The sequence below is a fragment of the Pteropus vampyrus genome, unplaced genomic scaffold, assembly GCF_000151845.1.
Source record: "Pteropus vampyrus isolate Shadow unplaced genomic scaffold, Pvam_2.0 Scaffold15, whole genome shotgun sequence".
NCBI classification, from domain to species: Eukaryota; Metazoa; Chordata; class Mammalia; order Chiroptera; family Pteropodidae; genus Pteropus; species Pteropus vampyrus.
The window spans coordinates 17,108,464-17,128,201 of NW_011888796.1; the positions used below are offsets into that span (position 1 = coordinate 17,108,464).

Here is a 19,738-nt window from a genome sequence, read left to right on the forward strand (position 1 = left end):
TGGCAATCCATGCATGAGGATTATTCCAAACTTATTTTAGTCAAACTCATTGGCAGAAATCTCTTAAAATTACAGCAATACTATTAACAGAGGTCTAGTAATAACATTTAATTCCATTCAGTTACCATGTAGATGGCTGGCAATTAGTTTGGCCCCAATTTATAAGTATGTAAAAAAAAGAGAAGGAATTAATATTTATTAAGCGCTGATTAAGTATCAGGTACTTTATACACATTATATCATTTAATCCTGATATCAAAAACATGAGGTTGGTAGATCCTTTTTATAGATAAGAAAACAAAATGCAGTTAAAGGAAACTTCTCTGTAAGTTAGGCAGTGCTAGAACCAAGTGTCAAACCTGATTCCTTCAGAATCCAAAGTATTTCCTTCCTATGACAGTGACTTAGAACCGTTCTGCTATTGTGAAGACAAGATACATAGATTCTATCCTGATAATAAAAAAAGTATATATTTTGGCTGCAACTACTTCAGAAGAGAATATATTTTTAAGTAATAAACCACAGAGAAATACTTACTGTGTTAAAGAAAAGAGGAGCTCATGTTGAGGTTTAATGAAAAGCTTGCAACTGACTAATATTTCTAGGATATGGTGGAGTTTTTGAACACGGTATACTTGTTCTTGTATATCTACTGATGGAGAAATGAAATATTCCTGGAATGAAAAAAGTATAAGCAAAATAGGGAGTTAAAGAAGTGGAATCTTTGGAAAGAATATATCTGTTCCTGCTAAACCTGAGTCTGGATGCTTCATTCGCAGTGGTGGGGGCAGGGGCAAGACACAGAAGGCATAGCTAGATAGAATTTATCACCTTTCAATGCTATTCCTCTAACTAATCCACAAGTAAAGCCTTCACTGAAAACATTTTAAGCAAACCATTACATGTATTTTCTGGTAAAGGCAAATCACAGAACTGCTTCATGAAGGAAGTTCAAGTGGGTGACTAATGCCACTTACTAACTCCTCTAGATGGAATAAATGGCAAATCCACAACATAATTCTTAACTTCAATACTCTTGCTAGGTTGATGACAATGTCCACCTCTAAAAACAGGTAGTAAACTTGAAGTACCAAGAAATTAAGCAAGTGTACTGATAAGATTCCACTCAAATATATTACTGGTAAATTGGTACAACCTTTTAAAAAATAAATTTGGCAATGTATGCCAAGCACCATAAAATGCTCAGATCTTCTAATCCTATTTCTGATAACCCATCCTAAGGAAATAATCCATGGTAAATATGGTAGGTGAAATTCGATGGTGGCCCCTAAGATTCCCGCCCTCGGAGTATACATCTTGTATAATCCTCTCCCCTTGAGTAAGGTCAGAGCCTCTGAATAAAATGGGATGTCAGTCTCATGATTAGTCTCATGATTTGACTTTGAATTAATCAAAAGGGAGATTATGGTCATTACTATGACCTCATCAGGTAAGCCCATTAAAAAAAAGTGAAACATTATAGATGCTCTCCTACTGGCATTGAAACAAACTGCCTGTCATGTTGTAGAGAGGGTCACATGGCAAGGACCAACAAGCAACCTCTAGGACCAAACTGATCCTGGTCCAAGGTCAGGATCTTGGAGACCTTTGTCAGAGGGCCGCAAGCCAACAAATTATACCAACAACAAATGAGGGAACTTCAAAGTGGATCTTGCCCTGGTTAAGCTTCCAGATGAATACACAGCCAGCTGATACCTTGATTTCTGCCTTGTGAAACCCTGAGCAAAGAGGACCTAGCTAAAACATGCCCAACTTCTGATCCCTGGAAACTAAGATAATAAACTTGTGTTCATTTAAGCTTTTAAGTTTGTAGTAATTTACTTTTTTAGTAACAGAAAACTAATACAGTAAGAAAAAAACATCAGAATCATTTGGAGTAGGAGATGGCTTATTTAAAAAGACATATTCCTGAGCCCTAGACCTACAGAGTCACTGGGGCCTAGGAATTAGCATTTCAACAAGCCTTCTGGAGATTCTCAACTTTAAGAACTACTGTGTCAAAAGTGTGGAATCAAACCATACTAAAAGAAAAAACAAAAGGCATATAAAATGACTAGAGAGAGGGGAATTCATAGTTTGGTGATAAGATTAAAGGAATATTTCCCCTATACAGTATTCTAACTTTCAAAAATGTTAATAAATGTTTAAAATTTGAATAGCAAAAAGAATCCAGTTGAGTCTTATTCTGCACAATAGACACAGCTAGAATTTTCTATCTCACATTTTTAAGAGACAAACAACAAACAAGTTGATACTACAAAACTATTTCTAAAAGGATCTTCTAATGAATGTCAAGGGTCAGTACAGATGCCGTTCAATCTCCTAAACTTTCTAAATCAAAACACTAGAAAAATACATAATTTTGTAATTATGACCCCGAAACCTAGAAATCTCTTTTGAATCACTATATTAAAGAACATCACAAATTTTTTGAAGTTTGTGCATAACAGAAATTTATGAGTAACAGCAATAGGTCAAGAGAATACAAAGCGAAAATTCCTTTATAGAGCCTATCAAAGAAAGGCATTCTCTAACCATTTTAGCTAAAAGAGAGTTGTGGGAGTACATTGGCTTGTCAGCATCATAAATTTATAAAGAATGAGAAATGACACTAAGTGGGATAGCTTTCTGTCTGTCTTACTAGACAGTAATTAAGCGCACTCACTGTCTCATTTATCTGTTTCCTAGGACCTAGGACTGAGGCTGAAACAGATTAAGCACTTAATAATATATACAGAATGAATAAATAAAAAAAATCAACTTTTGAAGAAAAAAATAAACTTACCAAATGATTCAAAGAAGCAAGTTCCTGACCTATTTATGAAAAATAATATACAAATGAGCTTGACATATTGTCTGCTAAGGAATTTAAGTAAAAATTTTCGTAGTTCATATATAAAAGCGATGCTCGTGCTGAATAGTTCCTCAGAAATGGCCAAATTTTCTGGCACATTATACCATAAATATATATCAGTATTTATTCTAAAAATGATCACAGCTTGCCCTGATAAAAATAACCAAGTGTTGGATATTAAAACAACATCTTATAAAAGGCTTCATATTTACTAAATTAACCTTATAGAATCTCAAAATGTTTTAACTAAAAACAAACAAACAAAAGCTGTAATTATCTTTAATATTTTTATCAAAGGGGAAACTAAAGGCCGACAGAATGAAAATGTTTGTATCACAGTGAACCAGGAGTAAAGCCAGGACTACAAATGACTAGGGACAAGTAGAAAGATAAAATTTGAGAATACCTATGGGCTGACAAATGTGATGCACTTTTTAATTTTTTGAGCTGGGAAAGGAACTTACCTATGAAAAAACTGATATAATCTCTTTTTAGTTTGTCCAAACCAATTTCCAAAAGCATCTGAACTGGAATAGTCCCACTGAGAGAAATTGTGTTCATGGTCCCATGGTAAGACTGATGAATGAGTTTACTTAGTAAACTGTTACTTCCACTATGGAGCTAGAAATCAAGAAAATTTTATAAAACCACAAATAAATCCAATAAGGAAGAGAAGCAAACTATATTAGCTACAAACTAAAAATTATAACCTTTCATCTTTAGTCTCCAGATACTATGAATTGTTTGAATAAAACTCCAGAAGTTACGAACAGTTTCTAAAGTACCATTCTTGCCTCATTTGCTCAAGTCCTAAGCAATTAAGAAAGAGTTTAATCTTATCACTCCCAGATGTAATTCCACCAAAGAGAGGGCAGAGTTGGTTCTCTGATGCTTGACAACTAGAAATTCTCTTCTCCTGGCTAAGCATTATCGGGCATCTTTACCCAAATTGAACATCTTCAACTACACTGAAAATCCGCTGCTGTGGGAAAACTCTCCCTCAACGGTCCATGCATGTGTTATAAGGAACTCCTTATTGGTTACTATGTCCAACATATTAACTTGATCATTTGCAAATTAAAAAGAGCTCTGAATTTACAGATCTAACATGTGTTCCAAATGTTAAACAATTAATTTTTAACATACCTAAAATATTTGATATTTTTTCATTACTGTCTTCCTATCTCTAATTTTCATCACAATCTTTTATATTTTCTTTTTTTAAACTATTTTCACTTCATTTGCACTCATTACACATGGTAGGGATATACTTGTAAACATTTCACAAACACAGAAACTCAAGAGAAAAATTAAATGGCCAAGGCTACAATGCCTAGAATGACTTATGCCCAATTAGGGGCAGAGTGTGCACCGCTTTGCTCTGGATTGTAGCTTTGTTCACACCTGTGAAAGTGTCAAAGCTTTATATTCATGAATTGGCAGCCACATTATTGAAAATAATTCCTATTAAATGATGAATCTTTTTGTTTCTAGCTTTTATTTAGCTTTTTCCCGATTATAAAAGCATAAATTCATTATGGAAAATTCATAAAGTACAGAAACACATAATGCAGTCGGAAAACCCCATCTGTAACCCTCCACTAGAGGCAACTGCTAAATCATTTTAGTATATTTGCTTCCATGTTCTTCTCTCCAAAATTTACGTTTTTAAATAAAATAGTGTATACTCCTTTCTTTTTACCGATCTTCAAAAGCATTCTCCACATCATCTGTCAGCATCATTTTTAGCAACTGTTATATGAACCATTATGTGATTAAATTATTATTTAGCTATTCCATTAATAGTGGAAATTTAGGTCATTTACAATTTTTGCTACCATAAATAAGACTCTAATGACTATTCTGATACATAAAATCTTGAAACATATTTTTGTGTATGAGCTTAGGATGGATCTTGACAAGAGAATTATTGATTCAAAGGTCATGACAATTTGAGGATCATTATCAAAATTACTTTTTAGAGAGTGTTCCAATTTGTACTCTAATCAGTAGTATATAAGAATTATCATTTATAGCAATAATAACAATGAGAATATTAGTAGCTTACAAGTACTGAGCATTTAACTATGAGCTAGGTGCTTTGTATGAATTAAATTATTTAATCTTAAAACAACACTATGAGGAAGCTATCGTTCCTACTCCTACTTTACAGATGAGGAATTTGGGGCGTACAGAAGTAAAGGAATCTGCCCAAGTTTACAAAGCTAGTAAGCAGCAGGGCTGTAACTCAAACTCAGGCAGTCTGCTCCAGAAACTGTGTCCTTAATTGTCATGTTATACTGCTGAGAAAACATTCAACACACTCCATCCACTAAACCTACCCATGGCTGTATATCACCACATTGTAGACTCTGGATGATCAATGTGAAACACTTCACCAAGTCTTGATATGAAATCACACCTTGAAAAACAAGTCAGTCTAACATTATTTTCATGGTATTTCTATAAATCAAATACGTCATTAATCTTAGGGATACACAAATGAAGAGGAAGAGAAGCATCTGTACTTTATAGATGGAGGAAGAGGAAAGAAAAAGGCCAAAAAAAAAAAAAAAAAGAAATACATTTCTAAAGAAAGAAATTAAACTGCCACAAAATAACACACCTAGTAAAATATTAAGAAATATCTTTTCCTTTTTCTAATAATTGCAATTTTACTAAGGTACATGTTTTGGTTCACACAAACAGCATAATCTAAGTCTTATACTTAAGGCAGGAGAAAGGAATAGAGTCTACGAACTGCTTTGTCTTAGTACAATTCTTGAGTAAAATATGCCAGTGCATTATTAGAAATGAATTTGTAAAACTAAGGAACCAGACTTCCACACAGAACTAGTAGTACACACTGTATTATTTCTAAAGACTTAATTAAAAATAAACCTAAGAAGTAACAGGAAAAATTTTATTTTACAATCATGATGGACACCTACTGCTACTCATTTTGCACCACAGCTGCTCAGCAAAATCAAGATCACATCGTACTGTGAAAAGGCACTCAATGGAACGATCAAATGCAGCACTGTCATGCTTCATTGTCTGAAAAAGAAGTGTCAGAGAATACTCAGTTTAATTTTTTAAAAAGTGAAATAATTTAAGGCCAATAAGCTTTCAAATGTTGCTCTGAGAAAATGTGGATCCATGAACACACACAAAGAAAAGAGATACAAATCAATAGACCATGAAAAGCTGGGCCCCTGAAATTGTTTTAAAACTGTGATACCTAAAAACAAGCATCAACTTTCCTTCATGCAAAAATATTTAATTAAATTACCATTTTCTCCATTTTCCTATTTGTCAAATGACAACACAATTAGCTTAATTTAATAATACCACCACTGGAATATTAACATGCCATCTTATATTAGTATACTAATGTAATACCATGTTATAGTATATTAAAATTCATTTCTACTTCTCTGCAGTTAAGCAATTAATAATAATACATATTAGTTCTCTTTAAAAATATTTATCAGGTCTTAAGGAAAAAAAAATGACCAGTGCTGACATTAAAGACCAAGAAAAAACTAACTTCAAAACAATGCTTTTGCTGTACCAGATCCATTTGATCCATGGACAACAAAACATGAAAGATAATCGTACAACCACATTTTAAAAGCTATTTCAGTGTATATTTCTAACTGATAATAATCACTTACCTCTGTGTCTTTTTTTGTAGAATCACCAAATCCATCCAGCTTATTTAAGTCTAGAAAGTGGCAAAAGCTCATTAATTCTGGATTTAATTTTTCTGCTTTCCAAATTATTTCCATCTTGACCTTTTTTCAAATGGCAAATGAGAATGGTAAAAGTATAACTAGGAATTTTAGCAAATTACTTAACTCTCCAATGGAAGTCATATAGATACCCAATAGGTAGGGGTGGGAGGATGAACTGAGATACAGTGAAAGCCCCTAAGGCACAACGTCAGGTACATGATAGGCACTCGAAGGATACTGTTCCAATCCACCTTCTCCTAAAAATCTCAAGTATGGTTGTAGTATATAAATTTTAAATTAAATCTTATTCTTAAAATTACTTAGGCCATTCTATTAGCAATTCAGAATGAAAGTTATCCTTCTGATCATGACAGACTTCATAGCTTTATATATCCCAACTACAAATACCAAGACTAAAAAGACAACTTATTTAAATATTGTAAGTATAAATTCCCAATTAAGAAAAATAAGGTAGAAGCATAAATTAGGAAAACAAATACCATTCAGAAATTCCTGCACAAGTTCAACAGCAGATTTTGCTTCCAGAGGTGCAGGCCATTCAGTTATACCAGTCCTCAAACCATCAGCCAAAACCTATGCGAGATTAAAAAAACCCAAAAGCTTGTTAGCAGAAAACATTGTTTAATCAATAAGGATATATTTAGTAAAACAATATTAGTTACAATAAAATTTCTTGAATGTTTAATCTCATGCCAGGAACTGTTGTCTCATATTAGCACGTCATTTAATTCTCACAAAAACTCTATGAGGCAGATAGATATTAATATTTACCTCTATTTTATTTGAAGCTAAGAGAGGCTAAGTAACTTGCTTAAGGTCACACGATTAGTAACTGACAATAGCAGGACATATATCCAAAGATGGTGTTCTGAACTGCGATGCTACATGCAAAGATGTTACAGGATTCAAGGCTGATGAGCCTTCCCTGAAGATGCTTTTAATTTGGGTTAAGAAGGACCAATACAGATGAAATAACTAAATGGAAGTTTATATAAAACTAATACAAATGCATATGCTTATACATACAATATCTAAACCAAAGTATTATGGAAAGGGGTCAAGTTAGGCTGGAATAGCCAGAGGAACAATGTGAAGCCTCAGCTCAATTCCAGCTCAATTGTGGAAACCATCAGCTACAGAGCAGGGAAGGAGCATGGAATGTGATGAAGAGGGTGGGGTGATTCCAACTAAGGTGGAGAAAATACCTAGGGAATACTGGGAAAGAAGATTATAAAGACTAGAAGCTAGACAGGAATAGTGATCTTAAAATTTAAAAATATTTTTTATTTCATATGGAAGACAATAGCCACTATTGATTTTTTTGACAAGAAAAATGACATGATCAAGTAGTTCAGAAATCCTTCATCAGAAATACCCAGGATAGATTCTAAGGAAAAGAGAAAGTACTATGTTTCTCAAAAGAAGTGATCTTATCCTCTACCTCCAGGAGGTTTTTGAGAAAATGCGCAGATAATTTTTGGTGTCACAATGGCTGAGGTTACAGGGGCACTTAGAGCATTTAATTTGGTAGAGAGTAAGGATGCTAAACATTTTGAAATGTGTACAATGGTCCCAACCCACAAAGCATGGTCCTGCCCAAAATGCCAATAGTCTCCCTGTTAAGAAACAATGAATGACCATTAGAGTGGTCCAAGAAGGAGGTGACAAAGGCTTTAACTAAGATGGGCACAGGGAGAGAAACGAGAAACTTCAAAGGAACAACAATATATTCCTCCTATCCATTTATAAAAATACAGAGGATTGAACTCAGAGAGACTATGGCCCTGTGCACATCTAAGATTTGGTGAATTTATAAGGGGGATTATAACAAAGCACGGACTTTCAAGTTAGAAAGACACACATGTATTTGAAAGAGTTTTGAACCAGCTCTTGCACTTACCAGTTGCTGATGCCTCAGGCAAAATAACAGAGACATCTAGCACCCCATGGCAGCTTCTAGCTGTGGTAGTAAGAGGTGGTGATAGAAATAATTCTTATTAAAGTAAAATACAGTTGGCTCTTGAACAACATGCATACTTATATGCATACTTTTCCAATAAATACAGCAAATGTGTTTTTTCTTATGATTTTAATAATATTTTTTCTCTAGCTTATTTTATTGTAAGAATATAATACATATAATATACAAAATACGTGTTAATCGACTGTTTGTTATCAGTAAGGCGTCCAGTCAACAGCAGGCTATTAGTAGTTAAGTTTTGGGGGAGTCAGAAGTCATACTTGAATTGTTGAGTGTTTTGGTGGGGTGAGGATGGGTAAGTACCCCTAACCCCTGTGTTGTTCGAGGGTCAACTATATAAGGGAAATCGAAGGAATGGTGGAACCAGACAGGGATTCCTGATCTGGAGATCTAGTCTAGAGAAGATTTTACGTTTCATTTTGGATATAATGAGTTTGAGACAATAGCACTCTACTCAAATTAGAAATAACTTGGTGGAAGTAGGAAAAATGGGGACTTAAAAGTGGGATCTGGAGTTCCCTCAAAGGCATTAGTCAAATCACTTAATGTATAAGCTCTCTGTCAGGGTGAAGAGAGAAGGGCAAAGACATGAGGATGGAAGTTTTATGGCAGCCCACTGCAATGATCCTGAAAGAGGAGCTTTCAAGAAGGTGAGAAAGGTAGAAAAAGTATCAAGTTTTGTACAAACATTGAAATAATAATAATTGGAGGGAAAAAGATAATAATAATTGGAGGGAAAAAGAATGCTTGGTACTACACTAGTTGCTACGAGCACAGTAGGTTAACTGGCACTGAAGTCTAATAGGAGAGCCAGGTAAGTAAACAAATTACTGTTTGATGAACAGTCTGACAAGAGGTATGTGCGGAATTCTACAGCAGCTCAAAGCACAGGCAGCATAAACCATTCTGGGGGATCAATGCAATCATCCTAGGTGAAGATGTCACAGAGAGTTCACGCAGCAAAGAGGCTGGAAAAGGGTACACCAGGAAGATCAAGACACACACACCAGAAAGTGACAAAATGTGACAGGATCGGAGCTACAAAAGCAGGAACCTCAATATGGCAAGGGTTAGGGATTCAGTGGAAGTGGAAGTAGGGTGTTAGATTAAGCTAAAAAAAATAAGTAGGCACCAATAGAAATCTGAAAAGATGCTAAATGTTATTAGCCATCAGGAAAATGCCACATAATGAGATATTACTTAATCCTCACTAGGATGGCTATAATAAAATACAAAACAAAACAAAACAAAAACAGATAACATCAAGCACTTGCAAGAATATGTAGAAAATGAACCCTCACATATGGCTGGTAGGAATGCAGAATGGCACAGCAACTTTAGAAAACAGTTACAGTTCAGAAGTTCCTCAAAAGGTTAAACATAAAGTTACCATATGAACCAGCAACTCCACCCAAGAGATGTGAAAAGATATGTCACACAAACACATGTACATGACTGTTCATGGCAGCATTACTCAGAATAGCCAAAAAGTTAGAACAACTGAAATGTCCATTAGTTGATGAATTGATAAACAAAATGAAGGGTATCCATACGATGGAATGCTATTCGGCAATAAAAAGGAACAAAGTACTACAGAAAGTGGTTGCCAGGGGCAGTGAGGATGGGAGGTGACTGCTAATGGGTATGGGGTTTCTTTCTGGGGTGATGAAAATGCTGTAAAATTAAATATGGTCATGGCTGTACAACTCAGTAAGTATACTAAAAACCACTGAACAAGTGAACTTTATGGGATGTAATTTATATCTCAATAAAGCTGAAAGTTAAAAAGAAAGAAAGAAAGAAAGCAGTGGCTGGATATAACTGAGTTTGTATATCAGGCTAAGACATTTGGAATTTCTACTGCATTAAAATGAGGCACCCCCTTGAGATTCAATTTGTAGAGTAGAGCTAAAATTATTGAAATGTAAGATTCTTGAGGTACGTGCTCATTAATCTTTAGCATCAATCATAACCTAAGTTATTAACAAGCAGATTATATGTGCATTTGAAATAAATTGCCAGCTAACCCACCTGGAAAGAAAGAAATCCATAGTATAAATAAAAACCAAACACTCAGTAGAAAACGCTGAAGAATTGTAGCTATTAACTATCTAATGAATGCTCCCTTTAAATGTAAGGACAACTACCACATAAAATTAAACTGTCTAAACTGCCAAGAGTATCCAATGCACACATAACATTTGGAACCAATTTCGAAGGACACAAAACTAAGTAACAATTTTAGCAAACATTTTTATGGAAACAAAAGATTTAATGCAAGTTACAAATTCCAGAAGCATACTCACAAGAAGAAATTTCAGTTCTCTGTGAAGATGATTCAAAGGACTTCTGGGATCACCCGATTCCACTTTAATATTCTAAAAAGTTTCCAAAGTCAGTTTTTACTGATAATCCCATTTTCTTGGCATAAGAGTCATAATTACTTGAATTTCAAACTGCCCATACATTAAAAATATATTTCATAAAGCATACTTTTTTCCTTTTGTTTGCTTAATAATAAGCATTTCCTACTTTATTAAAGATACTTTAAATAATGATTTTCAAGGAATATACCATATTTCATCATGCAAATCTATTTTCATCATGGAAATCATTTCCCTATTGAATATCCAGGTTTTATTTTTACTATTTTGGAAACACAGCTATATCGCTGTGAATATCTTCGTACATATATTTTTGTTAGCAATTCTGATTAATTTTTTAAGACAGATACCTAAAAATGTAAATACAAGGTGAAAAGACTTAATAGTATAATGATTTTTGATGTGTTGTCAATCTCTTTCTGTACTCTTTTAAGAACAGCAGAGATAACTCACTTTAATGATTTTACTTGTGTCCCAACTCGAGCCTTTATCACTGGAAACTTCTTAAGTTACATAATTGCAGCACTGTGGGCAACTGATAGATAAGATCACCTGACAAAACTTCCACTGGCTGCCCTGGTGAGACTTCAGGGGCCAGCTGAGCCTTTTAGAGCTCAGGAAGGGTTGGGATTGGAAGCATGCAGCAACAGCAACAAGCAAGTTAAAAGGAAATCTACATTGAGTAAATGCAACAGAAAATAGGGTTCATTCCTACCAGAGTTGCATTTGAAGAGAGTGGAGGAATTTGAAGTATCTCATCCACAGGACTCCAGGAAATATCCAAAGTGATTGTAGTTTGTGATGCTGGGACTGAATCATCCAAGGCAGTGGACTTCAAGAGCTCATACTGGGCAAAGCCCCTGGCTGTAACCTGAAAAGAGTGCATCCAGCAGGCCATTAGCCATGCTTTCACATGACCAAAGGCCCATTATCAAAACAACTTTGATTCTTTTCCCAAAAGAAAAAGCGCCATACTTTTATCCCAAATGGAAAAATTAGACAATTATTTTTAATCACAAATATAAGCTAAAAGGCAAGAAGGCATATATATTAACTTTAGTCAATAGCTGATATGAAAATACAAATATTTTAATACTGTAGAAAAATAACTAGTCATAGTATGAGTGAAAAAACTTTAAACTAGGAAGGCAGTTCAATAACAATTTAAAGAAAATAATACTGTAAAATACTTACAGTAGACAAGTGATGTCTTTTCTTATGTGAATTTTTTAAGTCTTCAAGATTTACAGAATAATTTTTATCAGCTATGGTCATGAAAGAAAGAAAAAAATTTAAGATATAATTCAAAATGATATCTTAGCACTAGAAAATTCAAATTCTGAGAGTACCACAACTTAATAGTTGAAATTAAATTTTAAATGATAAATGAAATATTTATAAAAGAATGAAAGTAGAACAAAGGTCAATACCACCAAAAATATAATTATATGTCTACTCTGAAATTGGAATTATATTGTCATTATATTCAATTTTCTATCCTGCAATGAAAATTTCCAAAAAATACACACATACAAATCAAATGAAACTCAAATAAACAGCCATAGACTCCTATACAGACTTTTGCAGATCTGTTTCTGGTGTTTCTGGAATATCGCCTACATGCTACAAGTTACACACTAGAGTAGATTCATGGTGGCTAACACAAGTTCCATTGTGTGCACTTCCCTCTTAACAATATCCACTTTTAGGAAAAACCACAAAACAATAACTATCAAATAAATACACCCATAAAACTAGTAAGAGTGAGCACTCACCTTTACAACTGACCACATATAAGACAATTCCTGTAATGCTGTTATTTGTTGTGATAAGCTCAGCTCCCAGCCAACAGGTCCCTTCAGGATCTGAGCTGTCACACCTTACCCAAAGGGGAGGAAGGGCAGTAACTGGCCGATTAATCTTCAAATGGGTCATATTAGGATTGTGAGCCATGGTGTAAAGTCCAATTAACTGCCTTAAAAACAAGAGTAAGAAGAATAAATTATAGGTAGAGGTTGCTAATCAGTCAAAAAAATTTTTTCCCCAAAGGTATCATGAAGGATTTCCCAGAAATAAAAATCTGGAAATTAGTGGCAAAATGCACATAAATAGTTCACCCAGTGAAGAAGTGAAAGAAGGGTACACCATGGAGGTCAAGACTCACATACCTGAAAGTGACAGGATCAGAGCTACTACAAGCAGAAAGCTCAACATGGCAAAAGTAGAGGTTCGGTGGGAGTGGAAATAGGGTGTGAGATTAAGCTAAGGAAATAAGGATATGTCAATTATATCTCAATAAAGCTGGGGAAAAAAGAAAGAAGTAGAAGCAAATAAGCACATGAAAAGATGTGTGAAGTCATTAGGACACTTAAAGAAATCTGAATATGGACTGTGAATTAAATAACAGTATATAACAATGTTAAATTTCCAGATTTTGAGCATTGTTCTGTGGTTATATAAGAGAAAGTACTTGTTGTTAGGAAATACATAATGAAGTATTTAGGAGTAAAGAAGTACAGTATCACCAACATCCTGTCAATATTTCATAAAAAATTTGTGTGTGTGAGATGTGTATATTATACAGATGATAGGAATGGGGGAGGAGGAAAAGGAGGAGGAAGAGAAGGAATAAGAGAGAGACAAAGCTGATGCAGCAAAATGTAAACAATCTCTGTTAAGAATATACAGAAGTTCCTATACTATACTATTCTTGTAACTGTTCTGTAAATTTGAAAGTATATCAAAATTAAAAGTTACCCAATAATGTGACCTAATTTTTTTTCTAAAGAGATGAAAACTGAATTTATTACCAACAGATGTTCAGGAAAGGAATTTCTAAGGGATTGTACTTCAAAAAGGAAATACAATAATCCCAAAAGGAAGATCTGAAACACAAGAAGAAATGGAGAGCAAAGAAATGATAAGCATATGGGTAAATCCCAGCAAACAATGGCTGGAGAAAACAATACAAATAATTAATGTTTAAGTTGTGGGGGAGAAAAGAAAAAAAGCCAAATAGGACTTAAAATTAAGAAGCCATGAAAGAAAATGTTAATTTAACTACACGAAAATGTTAGAAGCTTCTATATAGCAAAACAAAAATCACCATGGAGAGTCATTTTATGATTATTATCATTACAGTTATTATTCTGTTATTATTTATATGACTGTATCCTCCAAAACTTCTTGATGGCAAGGACTTTTTGGTTTTGGAGGTCGGAGAGGCCAGGCATGGCTACACAGGGAGAAGGCAGGAAGTGAAGCTGGCAAGGAAGACAGAGGCAACAGGGTTTCTAACAGGGTGGGATCATTCTTCATTGGGCAGGAGAGCCTCGTGCCTTGTAGGACATTTATAATCCATGGCCCAGGCCCATAGCTCCCCTCAGTCATCATGAAGACCAAAAAGTACCCTGCAATTTCCAAATGCCTGCTGGGCATAGTACCCCTGGTGGAGGACCACTGGACTAGACAAGAGAGGCTCCTATATGTCACTCAAAAAGAATTTGGATGTTATCATGAGGCAGGGAGAACCACTGAGGGATTTATAAGCAGGGAAAAAACACGATCAGGCTTTCTGGCAGCAGTGAGGAAGAAAGATTGGAGGGGAACCAGATTAGACACAGGGAAAGCATTTAAGAAGCAACGACAACAAACAGTATAGAGGACTAGAGAAAGGGAAGATCACCACCACCTTTTGGGTCATGTTTGGGATACCTAGTAAAGCTATCCTTAGAGAGGTGGGTATACGTATCTAGGGGCGAGGGGATGAAGCGGGGAGAAGGGATCTAGGATAGACACATATTTTTTCTCTAATGCTTCAATTTAAATTCCTACCCTCCACCCTTATTCTTATCTCAATACTAAGAAAAAACTTACCTTGCCCTCCCAACTGGTAAAGCGAGTGGTCCAATATTCTCACCAGTAGAGAAGTCAGAAATAGCAGTTTCTTCAGATTGTAGCTCTTCAACATTACTTGTTTCTTCCTTTTCTAAAGGCTTTAAAAATGTTTTTTAAATTATTTAATCAGGTAAAAGCACACTTAAGAAAACAGTCAACTCTTCACTATTCTAGAACATAATGTACTGATTTCTAAAACTTTAAACACAAATGATTGGGTTATGGCAAGAATCATAGTACAGATCAGTTTAGTACCGACAAATCTTGCCATCAGAAGTGTCCCCCTTGTCCTATCAAAAGATATTGCTGTAAATTGCTACTGATAAAGGAAGCATCTGACGCCATTAGAAAAGCAAGCTCTCTAACACATACAAAATGATGCGCTAAAGACAAAATACCAAGGGAAGCCCATGGGAGACTCCCTGATTTTGTTAGATTCCTCATGACTAAAATGTGAAGATCCATAGCTCTTACTCCTTAAAGCTCTTCTCAGAGCTATCAGCTCTCATTTGTGTTACAGGGTTCTGATATCTATGTGTTTAAGTAATTAATTAGCTCAGCCTTGCCAAAAACAATAATTACGAGTTAACATTTCCTGAGCATTACTAGGTACCAGCTACTGTTCTAAATTTTCTTTTATTCTTCATAAAGGCCTTGAGATAGATATTATTAACCCTGTTTTAGAGATGGAGAAACTGAGGTAGTGAATGGCCAAAAAACTTGCCTAGGATAACATGGCTGCGTGCAAAGCCAACATTTGAATCTAGGTCATCTATTCTAGCAGTAAATCCTCTGCTGACTTAATAGGTATGAGACCTAGGTGTTTTTTCAATTTTGAATTTCTATTGCCAGATTCCAGATTCCCTTCCAGGCCTGGCTTTTCGAAAAGTTCCTAAAACTAGAGGTACCCAAGAAATATCATTTATTCCTTGTTTCCACTTTTCAATAGTCATGAACCTAAAACTCATGCCTTAAGCTCTACTGGTCTTTGAAGAAACAAAGGCCATTTTAATTGTTCACCATCCAAAAATTCCAGGCCTCACTGAATTCCAGGCAACTCCTCACAACTCCAAGCTGCATTCTTACTGGTATCCTAACCCAGATTTCCACAAATGCCCTCTGTCATCTTTACCTTTTCCAAGATAACTCATCTTCATCCGACCATCTGCATTTTTTTCAGCTTTTACTCTACATACATTTCCCCTCTCCCCATTAAAGTCCAAACTCAACCACATAATTCACCTATATTTTCCAAGCATCTACCATATATAAGCACAAATAACACTCATTCATTAACATAAAAGACAAGTAGCTCCCCTCCTCAGAAAGGAGTTTTCATGTGTGTGTATTTAAAATGAAGAACTCCCTGTCCATTTGTCACAATCCTTGTCCAGACAGAAAGAGTCCTAAACCAGATAGGGGCCTTCCTTCTAAAGGAACTTCCACTTTCCCCTATTAGATCTTGTTCCTATTTACTTCAGAAAACAATGTAACCAAAGAAATAGATGCTAGCTCTAAGCAACTGGTATCATGTGACAGCATTATCAGCACTCAATAAAAACCACACACCAAAACAGTTACCAGAATTAAAACACAAATGTTTAAGGTTGTAATTATAAAGTGATACAAAAAGTTTAAAAAGTTCCCTTTTGTTACATTTAACAAACAAAATTTAAAGTAGAACTTCATGAGTCATAGCTATTGAGCGCTTGAAATGTGGCCAAAACAATAGTGATTTTAAAGATGTAGTATGGAAAAAAAGATGTAGTATGGAAAAAAAGAACATATCTCATTAATGATTTTTATATTAATTAGGCATTGAAATAATAATAGTAGATATAATAGATTAAATAAAAAACATTATCAAACCTAATTTCAGACCCAGAAATCCCACTCCTGGGTATTTATTGTAAAGAAAAATTAAAGTTATGCTTATACAAAAATCTGTACAAAAATTATTATAGTAGCCCTATTCATGATTGTTGAAGACTTTAAACAACCCAAATGTTCTGTAAAAGGTGGATGAGTAAATAAACTGTGGCATATCCATACCATGAGACATTACTGAACAATTAAAAGAAATGAACCCTGATATACAACTTGGATGACTCTCAAAGACTGAGTGAAAGAAGCCAGATTCAAAAGATTACACACTATATGATTCCATTCATGACATTCTTAAAAGAGAAAACTACATTGAGGGAAAAGAGTTTAGTGGTTGCCAAGCAGTAGCAGCTGGGAGAGGGTATGATTTTAAAGGGATAGCACAAAGGAGCTTTTTGGGGTGATGGAACTGTTTTGTGTGTTGATTATACTGAATGTGTTAAAATTCACAGGACTGGAATAACAAAAGAAAAAAAGTCAATTTTACTGAATGATAATTCCACTTATTTCTTTTTTTTTATGAGAACATTTTAAATTATATATGTGGTTCACATTATATTTCTATTGGACAGCACTGTACTTATTCCTAAAAGAATTGAATCTTCTTTCAAAAATATGATTTAAAAAATGTATACATTTGAGATTGTTACCACAAAACCAAATTTGGCTATGAAGAATTAAACAACCACAAAGCCCAAGCACTACTTACCACTTTTTCCAAGATGAATACTACGTCACTTTCATTTAGAATATTTTTCAAAGGGTTTGGTTGACCTTTGCTGATCAACTGCACTTGGACATCAGCCTATTAAAAACAGATATCAACCAATGTTTTTTACATATATATACAAATATATATTTGTACAAATATTTAAACACATAAAGACCTGGTCTATGCAAGTAACTGAAAAGGAGAGTTTGAACAAGACATAACATTTTAAAAGTAAGATTTCATTTATTTGTTGTCCATGTTGCTTTTCATATTTAGAAAATCTAGCTCATATCTATACCTATACATGTTTCGAGACCCACCTAAAGTGCACCCTGCCTTGTAAAGCCTTCTTTCGATTAGGATCATACCAACATTTTTTCCTCTAATCATGTTGTATTTATTGTTATGTACCAAAATTAACCCTTTACTAAACATTATCCTCCTTCTGATTATACTATGGAATTTAGAAATATATCAGTTTATAGAAAATGAATATTCTTTTATTCCAATTACAACACACGTTTATTGTAGAAGAGTTGGCAAATAGATAGCTAACAGATTTCTTAAAACACCTATAATTTTACTAGCCAGAGTAATCACTACTAATATTAGTCTCATTGGTGTATATTTTTCCAAATCTTTTTCCAGGCATATGTCTATTTAAATCAAAGTGTATCTATTATTTAGATACTCGGATAGGATTTTGCTTAATAAAATAGGACATTCTAATAGTTTTATGTCATGAACTTCTCATGCCATTAAATTTCTTTGGCTGTGTAGTACCATGGCTCTATCATCAAACTGTTCAACATTTAGGTAGTTTCAAGTTATTTGCTATAATATACATCCTGAATTACTTTCTTAAGATGTATAAAATCATTTTGATATTGTCAAATTGCCTTTCAAATATCATACCCACACATCTGCATTGTCATCACTTATGTAAACACAGAGTATTTTCAGTATCTATTTTTACCATTTCACAGCAAAAAATAGTACCCTGTTATTGTTATAATTTTCATTTATTTGATCATTAATGAAAGTGAATACTCTAATATACTTATAATTGACAAATACCTTATTATTTAAATCTACTTAATTTCTTATTTTGGATATTGAAGCATTAGATGCCAAGTTCAGAGAACAAAGGATGCTGGGTTATTCTAATCTACTAGGTTCCTGAGTTCCAAATACTGTTGTGGGTTGAATATGTTCCCCCGAAAGATATACTTAAATTCTAACCCCTGGTTCCTTTGAATGTGACCTTATTTGCAAATAGGGTGTTTGCAAATGTAATCAAGTAGAGGATTAACCTGGTTTACAGGGGCCCTAAATGCAATGACTGGTGTACTTACAAGGAGTGAGAGATTTTAGAGACACAGATATACAGAGAGAAATTGCACGTTGACAAATGCAGAAATTAGAGATTAACATGGGTCTATAAACCAAAAAACACCAAGGATTGTTGGACACCACCAGAAACTAAGAGGCAAGGATCCTTTTCTAGAGCCTTCAGTGAGAACAAGGCCCTGTTGACACCTTGATTTCAGACTTAGCCTTCAGAATGGTGAGAGAATAAATTTCTGATGTTTTAAGCAAACCAATCTGTGGTACTTTGTTACAGTAGTTACAATACAGGTATCAAATGGCAAGAATTCAGACAGGGAGAGATTAATACATTTACCTGCATACACTTGATTCTTGAGTATTCAGATAGTAAAAGATAACTATATTTGTATTTTTTTTCCTGTGATTACTTATTTGTGTCCTTCTATTATGGCTTCTTTTTTCTTACTGATTTTTAATAGTTTATATATTTTATATATCTGGTATTACACTTATCATTTATGACTATTTCTCCCCAGATTATTAGCCTTTAGGCAAATAATTTACTTTAGTTCAGTAATTATTTTATGGATTAAATTCTCTGGGCAGTTTATCAATGGAACAATTGACATATATTAGATGCTTAATACATCCATGAATGTTTATAGCAGCTTTATTCATAACTATCAAAAACTGGAAACAATCCAAGTATCAACTGGTGAATAAATAACGGAATTGTAGTGCATCCATACAATGGAATACTATTCAGCAATAAAAAGAAATGAACTACTGATACACAAACAACAAAGATGAATCTCAAATGCATTATACTTATTGCTAAAAGCCAAACCCAAAAGGCTACATAGTGTATGATTTCATTTATATGACATTCTGGAAAAAGCATAACAGAAGACAGAAAAC

At 34.2% G+C, this 19,738-nt stretch overlaps 1 protein-coding gene across 3 annotated transcripts in view; it reads right to left on the minus strand.

The window, feature by feature from the left end:
- ZWILCH (zwilch kinetochore protein) overlaps positions 1-19,738 on the minus strand; it is a 33,700-nt gene that overhangs the window by 11,478 nt on the left and 2,484 nt on the right. For all 3 annotated transcript variants that reach the window (XM_011386018.2, XM_023527282.1, XM_023527283.1), the window contains exons 3-15: positions 17,489-17,584; positions 14,875-14,993; positions 12,774-12,973; positions 12,193-12,263; positions 11,714-11,869; positions 10,921-10,992; positions 7,113-7,206; positions 6,553-6,602; positions 5,827-5,932; positions 5,218-5,297; positions 3,340-3,496; positions 2,807-2,835; positions 538-674 (exon numbers count right to left, since the gene is read on the minus strand). In XM_011386018.2, coding sequence (XP_011384320.1) covers positions 538-674; positions 2,807-2,835; positions 3,340-3,496; positions 5,218-5,297; positions 5,827-5,932; positions 6,553-6,602; positions 7,113-7,206; positions 10,921-10,992; positions 11,714-11,869; positions 12,193-12,263; positions 12,774-12,973; positions 14,875-14,993; positions 17,489-17,584 — 1,367 coding nt within the window. The remainder of the gene's footprint in view (positions 1-537; positions 675-2,806; positions 2,836-3,339; positions 3,497-5,217; positions 5,298-5,826; positions 5,933-6,552; positions 6,603-7,112; positions 7,207-10,920; positions 10,993-11,713; positions 11,870-12,192; positions 12,264-12,773; positions 12,974-14,874; positions 14,994-17,488; positions 17,585-19,738) is intronic.